At 32.9% G+C, this 9,909-nt stretch overlaps 2 protein-coding genes across 2 annotated transcripts; both read left to right on the top strand.

Moving 5' to 3' along the window:
- The first annotated feature begins 1,436 nt into the window (after positions 1–1,436).
- LOC135846632 (uncharacterized) lies at positions 1,437–3,363 on the top strand. The gene has a single exon (XM_065365834.1). The coding sequence runs from the start codon at positions 1,711–1,713 to the stop codon at positions 3,019–3,021; it is 1,311 nt and encodes a 436-aa protein (XP_065221906.1). The 5' UTR covers positions 1,437–1,710; the 3' UTR covers positions 3,022–3,363.
- Positions 3,364–3,478: 115 nt separating this feature from the next.
- LOC135846634 (trypsin-like) lies at positions 3,479–9,909 on the top strand. Its single transcript, XM_065365837.1, has 7 exons — positions 3,479–3,842; positions 4,427–4,541; positions 4,824–4,986; positions 5,681–5,895; positions 6,627–6,829; positions 7,233–7,293; positions 9,408–9,909. The coding sequence occupies exons 1-7, from the start codon at positions 3,786–3,788 to the stop codon at positions 9,527–9,529; spliced, it is 936 nt and encodes a 311-aa protein (XP_065221909.1). The 5' UTR covers positions 3,479–3,785; the 3' UTR covers positions 9,530–9,909.

The following is a 9,909-nucleotide window of genomic DNA, read 5'->3' on the forward strand; positions in this document are numbered from 1 at the left end:
AAAATTATTTGAAATTTCATAATATTTCAAGGAAAGTGTGAACTCTGAAAAGCAATTTGAAATTAGGTGTAATTTACAAACGATGCAAACTCTTTATTTTTCTGAAATTTTGTAATTTGGAGTAAATGAAAACTCTGAAAAACAATTTGAAATTTGATTTGAAATTTTTTAATCTGAAGGAAATGTGAACTCTGAAAAACAATTAAAAATTTCTTAATTTAGAGGCAATGTGAATTCTGAAAATTTATTAAACCTTTTTTTAAGGTACTTGGCGGAATAAGTTACAAAAATTGGTTTGAGATTGCCTTCTCAAATGGCCTCACGAGGTGACCTTTCGAAATTTCTGCCTTCAATTTGAACATGACCTCAATTTTTGAAGAAAAAAAAGGAAAAGTGGTTTAAAAGTCTTATTACTAACACATTCGGACGCACAAAATGATTCTTCGATTTCTGGCGATTTTTTGAAAATTCAAATTAACCATTTTCGGAGATTTTCGCTTTTGAAAAATCCGTATTCATTTAGTAAAAATGAGGATAATTATTCCTGATTTTGATAGGTACCTCTACCTACTAATTTTCCCGAACCAAATCTCGCAATTTCCGGTCATTTCGAGGCCTCCTGCGTGATTTTTGATTTCCACTGAATTTTAAAATTTCTCCAGAAGAAGACATTGGAAATGGATTTAGGCAGCAAAACTCAAGTTGTAGCTTATTTTTGACCTCATTGGACAAGTTCATCCATGTTTGAGCTGATTTCTATAGTGAAAGGTTCGGGAGAGATCATCATTCTTATTGTTCATTAAGTATGTTATAGGTACCTACTACCTACCTATATTTAAGAAAAGGCGAAAGATAAGGATTTCTCGAGAGGTTCTCTCATAATTCTCAAATTATTTCCTTGATGAGAAAAAATTCTTCAGGAATTTTAGATCCCTACCCTGCTTTTGCCGACATATGGTATGGTATCGCTGGTCGCGTCACATATAGTGATTCAAAATTGCTGGAGAAATTAAGTATTTGATCTTAGTTTCTTGGGGTTCTTATTATTGCTGAATTCGTTTTCTGCGTCTTCCCGGATTTCTGGCCATTTTATTGACGTAAGTATTTTGTATGTATTTCTTTGAACATTTCTTCATTTTGATGAAAAACGAAGGAAATTTTTTGTACTTTCGCACAATGTTACATCTCTTCCAGGGATATTTACTGCGAACGGAATTTCTTTACATAATTGTCAGGTAATTTTTCTGTCTTCTTGAAAAAATCGTCCAAAGCACTTTTGCTGCTTGTGTTCGAGACTAAAAGTTGGATGTTCTGACAATTACCCGTACAAATAGAGAATCAGAACCACCGTTTTTTACAGCTGAAAGAACCTGAACATTGAGAGTAAGGAGAAATAAAATAGGTACACAATCAATTATTGGTAGGTTGTTGTAGCGTTAGCGTTGTGTAAGTTGCGCCTTAGCGCATTGCAGTCTATTGGACTCCTGTAAAATATGTTATATGCACGTTGATAAAATATACTCAAGTTATGGGTTAAATTAATTCATTCGAGTTATTAATAATTATCCTGCTAAAGTTATAACAGTTGGCGACGAGGATTGTGCGTTTCTACGCGTATTATATGGAACAATGTGTTCGTACAGTGTATCAGTTCGCGGAGTATTTTTTCGTGGATTTCGTTGCTGATAAATCTCCGTGCACGCCTTCGCCATGACGAGAAGCGGAGCAGCAAAGAACGGCGAGAATGACGAAGAAGCCAAAGTATCGGAGGTAGCTGCTTCATCTACGGTAATCAATAATTATACAACTACGCAATCGATGTTCCAATGTGAAAAATTCGATGCTAATACTATGATATGGGACCGGTGGATCCAACGAATCAAAGGTGCATTTGAAACGTTCAGTGTTCCTACGGACAAACATACACATTATTTAGTTCACCATGTTGAACTTGATACGTTTAATTTACTGGCGGACAAAGTATCGCCAAAAAGTCCGTATTCGTTGAAATATGACCATGTCAAGCAGCTCTTATCAAATCATTTCAGTCCAGTACCGTTGGAAATAGCTGAGATATTCAAATTTAATCATTGTGTACAAAAGGAGAACGAATCCGTACGTGACTTTGTAGCATCTTTACAAAAGTTATCAATTCACTGCAATTTTGGTGATTATCAGAAGAAAGCTTTACGTAATCAGTTGGTATGTGGTTTACGCGATATAAATACGCAAAATCGTTTGTTGGAAATTTCCGATCTTACCTTCGAGAAAGCATTAGAAATAGCTACGTCTAGAGAGACATGTGCTCAAGGTTCAGCAGCTTTACATAGCGACGTGAAAAAATCGACAGCTGAGGCCGAAGTAAATGCTCTCCATACTGATAAGAACAAGAAGCGGCATCCTAAAGAGTTCATCGATAGAAAGAAGTTTGATAACGATTCAACTTCTAAGAGATGTTATCGTTGCGCAAAAACTGGTCATTTACCGGAGGATTGTTATCATATTAACGCCACATGTAATTTTTGTGAGAGAATTGGCCACATCGATCGCGCTTGTTTCCACAAAAACAAGGAGAAAGAAGCCCAGACATCGGCACTTGGATCGAAGACAGCTCATGCATCGGTAATTGAAGCTGTTGAAGAGTTCGTCGATATGTATGTGAACGAATGTGAATCTTCGAGCAGTCTGCGCAGAAAAATCTGGGTACATCCTACAATCAACGGTGTCGAGTTAAAAATGGAACTCGATTGTGCAGCGGCAGTTTCAACAATAAATTATCGAGAAGCGCTCAAATATTGGCCGAAAGCTGAAGTAAAAACCAGTCAACTTACCTTGTTATCGTTCAACGGGCAGCCATCCAAGGTTCATAGTGAAATTATGGTTCGTGTAAACTTCGAAAAATGTACCAAAGAGCTCAAGTTGTTTTTAGTGAAAGAAGAGCGACCCCCGTTATTTGGTCTCGAATGGATCTACGTATTCAATGTCGATTGGAACAAGTATATTCCTTACATGGATAATTAATTTGGTTTAATTTCGTTTTCGTTTTTATTTTTTGTTTACGTTTTGTCGATTTTGCTTTATTTTTCGTTAACTTCGACGAATTTTTCTTATTTTTTACTTGATTAATGTTTCGTTATTTTTAGTTTTAGTTCGATCTATGTATCGTTATTCTTATTTTTATTTATTTTTTTCCATTCTACGTGAATAGGAATCTTTTTTTTTCTATTTTTTTTGTAAAAGTAGAAAGTGTTGTAGCGTTAGCGTTGTGTAAGTTGCGCCTTAGCGCATTGCAGTCTATTGGACTCCTGTAAAATATGTTATATGCACGTTGATAAAATATACTCAAGTTATGGGTTAAATTAATTCATTCGAGTTATTAATAATTATCCTGCTAAAGTTATAACATAGGTACTGGTTATTAGGAGTTGATTGATGGTTAACAATGGACCGTTTAACAAAGAAGTGTTTGGTATGTCTAGGAAAGCAGACACTATTCTCTTTTTTCGAGAATTGAAATCATTTTTTTTCAAAATGACACATAAAAATACTGGAGTAAGGCACCAGTCTGGAACTTTGAAATTCACTCTCCGTCAAGTTCTAATACTTACCACTTCGCAATTCTGTGTTTTTATTTACTTATCTACTTGGAGTGCATTTTTGGTTGTTAGTGCACTTAGGTGCATTGTGATATTTATTTGTTAGTCTATTTTAGCTGTATTGAAAAATTTTGGATTTTTAATTTTTTGCAACATACTACAAGTCGTGTCGAATACTTATTTTTCATCATGTTTCTCGCATCGGTGATCGTATTTGTTAATGTTGTCATGATTCAATTGCTACAGGTGAGTAAGTACAATTGGACGTTTTTTTTTCATCCCTAGTGTTTTTTCATGTTGAATCTAAATTCAATAATGAGTAGCGTGGAATCAAAACTCACCTTTACAAACAAACAAAAAATGGAAAAATACTTACGAGTAATGTAGGTAGTGTGTGAAAATTGGATTCTAAATGTGTGTGCCACTAGGCGTTTTAATTGTTGGAAACCATGAGTGAATAATTGTGGGGAAAAGGCAGTTATTCAAATAACGAATTTTAATCGTACGAAGTAACCTACTGATGAGTTGGGAGGGAAACATGGGTCACAATTTAGCAGAAAGTCAGAGTCAAATGTTCTGATAAAAAATTTGGAAGTTTTGATATGAAAATTCGGTTCAAAATGTACCTATAAATTACAGGATACACTTTATCTCAAATCATACAACTGATAAGTTAAAATGAAAAACAGATCTCCAAAAAGTACCTCACAGATTACAGACGATCTACTGATCAATGAAATTTCATACCTATAATCATTATGTAATCAAGTTTCAAACAACTGTTTACAAAAATACCAAATTTTCACACTTGGATATTAATATTGTTCTAGATGCCAACAGCTGAAGGCTTAATCATCAACTCGAAATTTCCTGCGACAAATATTCTTTATACACCACAAAGAGGCATAGGAACAGGAACGGTGGTTTCAAAGTGTCCTAAATGCGGTGAGATTTCAAAGTTACCTACTTAATTTTTTTAACACCTACCTATTGTACAAATTTAGGTCACATCGTATTCACAGCGACAAAAAATAAAAAATTAATAAATAAACGCAAAATAATTTCAAGATTTTTAAAATAGGTACCTACCTACTTTTTCGAGGAATCAAAAAAAGTTATTCGATGATTTTCAACGTTTATACTACATAGTACACAGCTTAGAATTTTTTGAAGTTTATTTCTATCTACATAAATCAACAATAATCAACTAGCTATGCTTTTTTTCAGATTGTAGAATATTTACTCGAAAAAAGAGGGTCGTTGGAGGAATAGAAGCCAAACAAAACGAATTTCCTTGGATGGTAGGCTTGAGAACACAATGCCAGTTTTTTTGCGGAGCTACAATTATCACAAAGCAGCACTTATTAACTGCTGCACACTGCGTGGAGAGGTGAGGAAATTGTCAGCATTTCAGCGAGAAATCCAGTGAAAATTGCTAAAAACATTACTAAAATCTTCAAATCGGCATAATAGTACATTACGTGACAGGAGCGGAAAGTATGCGATTAACGAGTGCGAAGTTTAAGGAGCGAGGCGAAGCCGAGTGACTTAAATCGCACGAGTTAATCGCGTTACTGTCCAATCCTGTCGCGTATACTATTTTAATTTCATATGAGAGGAAAATAAATGCTGAAATTTTTAAAAATGGCTAATTTCGAATTTGTAAACATGTGCGGAAAACAGTTACTTTCCTCCCTAGGGAGGAAAGTAACCACTTTCCGCACTTGTTTAGATACATGCGTTAAAGACGTATTTTCCAACCACAAAACTGTACAGGAAACTACTTATTTTCCGATCATATGAAATTAAAAATACTTACAAAAACATTATTCAATTCATTACATAAGTATCACCGAAATGTGATGAAATCATTTCAAAATTTGGAAAAACTTACCAAAACTTGCATAAAATAGGTACCTACCTAGTACCTACCCATGGTCAAGGGACACATAAAGAGTCGCCAATGAATTTGGTCATTCGATTCCGAATCTAAGATCATAAATATTTTGTAATTTGTATCTACAATACTACATAATTATTATGCAGTACTACCTATAATAAAACCGAATTCTTTACATTCACAGTTTAACTGCAAAAGAAATTGAAGCATCTTTGGGTGAACATAATCAAGAACTAACATATGACATAAACAAAAAAACAGTAGGTATCAAAGAGATAATTCGACACCCGAGATTTAATTTGTCATCTTCATTTGATAACGACATCGCAATTTTGAAATTAGACCGCACATTATCATTCAATATCCCTCAAATTCAACCAGCATGCCTACCAAATTCTGGTAAGAAACCATGTTTTAGTTAGTTAATAAATTAAGATATGTTACTACTTGTATTAATTTTTCAGTCAAAATCAACTTTACCCAGTTAAAATTGACTTTACCGATGGTCACATTTACTCAGTTGAAGTATGATTATTACAATCAAAGACAGGTTGTTGTGGCATTTCAAGCAGTATAAAATAATTTAATGTTTTACACAGAAACAGCGTTCCAAGTTAAACTTCTTGATACAAATTGGGCAGATAATTGGGAAATATATTCACTTTTCTTTGGTAGATAAAAATTCAAGTATATTACCTATAATATGCATTTTTCTTCATTTGATTTTTTTTTTCATTATTACTTATTTAAAAATCCATTCAAAATTTCGTGCAAATTTTGTAAATTTTGTATATTTATGACGTTTTTTGTACTTCAGTAGGTTATTTTTTAATTTCGTATCTTTTTTGTAAATTCGTAGTTTTTTGGGCAGACAATCTGGAGTATTTCAAAATTAACTAACGAGAAATTAAATTACATTCAATTTAGTAACCCTTCATTATTTGATCTTTAATCAATTTCATGCAATTTTGGATAAGGGAAGCCCTACCTGAAAAACTTTCACTACATCACTTTACTTCCTACGTTTTTAACTCTTCAGATGAAATTTATTAATCGTACTTATGTATTACTTGCATTGTATGCAATGTGTATATTTGTAATAACGATTTGTGTTCAACTGTTCGATGTAGAAAATCGAAATTATGCTGGTTACTTTGGCACCGTTATTGGATGGGGCTTCACTGACGAAAAGGAGTCTGTATCACCTAACGTAATGCAGAAAGTACAAGTTCCTATCATTCCAACTGAATATTGTAGGATTTATTCTGGTTATCCAATAACTGATAACGTGATGTGCGCTGGATACTATTTCAGAGGACAAAATGCCTGTAGAGTAAGACCCTTCACATAATCACACTAACGCGTAAGAAGAGCCGAGCGATTCCGAATTCTTTGGAATCGAATTTTTTCAATTTGATTCCTCAGTGGAAAAGAATCAGAACTCGGAAATATGTATTACCTACCCTTAATTTATTATAAGAGAGAAAGAAACCAAATAAATCGCTTAAAAAGACAAAATTACCAGAAAGTTTTGTCAATTTTTAAAAAAAGATCTGTATCAAAATTTTGATAACTTTTTGAAAAAAATTGCCGAACCTTTAAATGATGAGGTTAGGTCACTTTTTGGTTGGTTGAAAAAAAAATTAAATCGTCAAAAGTAAGTAGGTATAATTGGTTACAATTTTGAAAACTTAGCATAGGAATTTAATAAATAACCCCATTCAAATTCGTTACAGGGCGACAGTGGCGGACCTTTACAAATCAACCTTGATGGATATGGAACCATGGAAGTTGTTGGTAAGAAAAAAATAAATGTAACATTTCTATTTGGAATTGGCACATTCTAGCGAAATAGATGTTTATTTTGTGTAGGTTACTATACTTAAAAGGGGATAATTATTTTGTTTACCGATTTATCAAAGCTCATTAATCTTATGAGTACCTTAGAATCAAACCCAGAATTCTTCAAATTTTTCAAAAATGAGGTTATAGTAGGTACGCATTGATTACCATTCTCCGTTTTTACCTATCTGACACAATGACCCAGTCAGCGGGGTCCAAAAGTACCGTGGTCCGAATCAAACTCCGAAAAATATCCACAATTTTCAAAAATGAGATTATGATCGTTTTGGGTACAGTTAGTAGGTTCCTACGTATCAATTACCATTCTACATTTTACTCCATCCGATACCATGATGGTTAGGGGGTCCAAAGTACCGGGTCCGGTCCGAGTTAAACTTTGAAAACATACTTCAAAAATGAGTATTTTTTTCACTCCAGTCGACTGTAAACAACCTTGAGAAACTTTCAACAGACTTGAATATAGAATTATTATACCTCATTTTATCATGACTGTGAAGGGCAATTTTCCAAAAGGGAATAAGTCAATTTTTTTGAAGATTGAGTTTTTCACGCCATTGTGTTCTATACGTAATCTCACCTATTTAATGCCTAACCTACCCGAAATACCTATTTATCTACGTGCAATCTATGGCTTTTCTGTAAGTTGCAGATTGCAATCAGTTTTCCAAAATGCAATAAATCAGGATTACTTCGTTTTCGTTAATTTTATAGCCAAAGTAGAGCTGTGAACATTGTTTTTTTAAATAGATACGTGGTACTGTAATAGGCACTTTATTTTCGTTTTTATTTTATTGCCAAAATAGAGGTAACATTTTTTTAAATGATAGTGCTGTAGGTAATACCTAATTTTTGGAATTTTTTTGCCAAAATAGTGGTAAACATTTTTTTAAAATCGATAGTACCGTACCTAATACTTAATCATTTTGTAAATTTTATCGCTAACATGGAAGTAAAACAAAATTTTTTTTGGTAATTGTGTTCCCAAAATAGTGGTAAGATTTTCTGTTTTAATCGAAAATCTTTTTTTCAATTGATAGTACTGTAATGCTTAAGTAATTGTTTTCAATTTTAAAGCCAAAATGGAAGTACATAATTTTTTTTTGATCGAAAATTTTTGTTTTGGTAATTTTGTTGCTAAAATAGTGGTACGATTTTTTTTTAAATTGAAAATCTTTTTTTTTCAGTCGATAGTACATGTAAGTAACACTTAATTTTTGTCAGTTTTATCGCCAAAATGGAGGTAACAAATTTTTTTTCAATTGAAATTTTTTTTTGGTAGTTTTATTGCTGAAGTAGTGGTAGGTAAGATTTTTTTAAAAATCAAAAATCTTTCTTTTCAATCCATAGTATTGTAATACTTAATTTTTGTTAAAAATACAGGTAAAATTTTTTGTAATCAATTTTTTTTGGCATGTAGTACTTTTGTATTGTGAATTAGAGTTGACTTACATCAATTTGCAACACCGGTTCTATCATATAAATGAAAACATGAAAAATCATTTTTTCCAAAAGGGGATAAGTCACTTTACTTTTTCTGCCGCAGAAGCGCTGTAAACTCGAGTTACACCGTGACCAACACGTATGTGTTGAGGTAGATCCAATGTAACATGCAGGATAGGTTGCATACTCCAAGTGCATCACGATTTCAAATGGGCACTAAAAACATCATTTATCTCAAAATCATAATTTTTGACTTATTGCTTTTTGGAAAACCGCCCTTCAATGTAGGTATTTTCGACATTTTTTTGCGGACTTGGAATTATAACCAGAATTCTCCAAAATGGTATCGTGAATTATTGCTGTGAAAGACTTGAAAAAATTTTTTTTTGTTAATTCGATTGCTACCTGAAGCACTATATATATATAGGAGAGATCAGAAACCTGCTACTACTGATACCCACCTTCCATCAGTTTTTTGAGTTTTTCTCAAAATAGTGAAAATTGGAGAATTCTGGGTTTGATTCTAAGGTACTCTTATGCTTACAAGGCACAGCATTATGTTTATGATTTTCAAACTCCAACTCCACCAGACCTTTTTCTTGTAACAGGGATTGTTTCTTGGAGTTATGGCTGTGCTCGTCCATATTACCCTGGCGTCTACACTCGAATTGATAGATATAGACGTTGGATACATGATAACATAGGAGAAGAATGTTTATGTGAAATTTGAAGACAACATTATTTAAAAATGGTCATGTAGGTATTTTTTTTTTTCATGCAAATGCAGTGTTTATTATAAGATTAAGTATGTACATACCTAGGTCTAGGTACCTATCGAATTTTATGTAAGATATCGCAGAAAATTTATGTAAAACGATTTTACGTATGTAAGCTTTTATGAATTATTAATTTTTGATGTGATCTTTGAGTTAGGTACGTACATGTACATATATTGTATACTGTATACCTAAGTACCTATACTCAGTGTGCTAGTGGTAAAATTACAATTTTTGTACTACTTACTATTCAACAGTTGGATCACGGTGAAAAAAAAAATAACGAGACTTCCTGTGAATAGTGCATATTTCTCAAATACACGATTCAAGAATA

The sequence above is a fragment of the Planococcus citri genome, chromosome 5 (assembly GCF_950023065.1).
Source record: "Planococcus citri chromosome 5, ihPlaCitr1.1, whole genome shotgun sequence".
Classification (NCBI taxonomy): domain Eukaryota; kingdom Metazoa; phylum Arthropoda; class Insecta; order Hemiptera; family Pseudococcidae; genus Planococcus; species Planococcus citri.

Bases quoted from the DNA above. Each gene is read 5' to 3' on its own strand.
- LOC135846632 (XM_065365834.1), top strand. From the start codon at position 1,711: ATGACGAGAAGCGGAGCAGCAAAGAACGGCGAGAATGACGAAGAAGCC.
- LOC135846634 (XM_065365837.1), top strand. From the start codon at position 3,786: ATGTTTCTCGCATCGGTGATCGTATTTGTTAATGTTGTCATGATTCAA. The intron at 3,843-4,426 runs GTGAGTAAGTAC...ATATTGTTCTAG, and splicing joins TCATGATTCAATTGCTACAG to ATGCCAACAGCTGAAGGCTT. The intron at 4,987-5,680 runs GTGAGGAAATTG...TTACATTCACAG, and splicing joins GCTGCACACTGCGTGGAGAG to TTTAACTGCAAAAGAAATTG.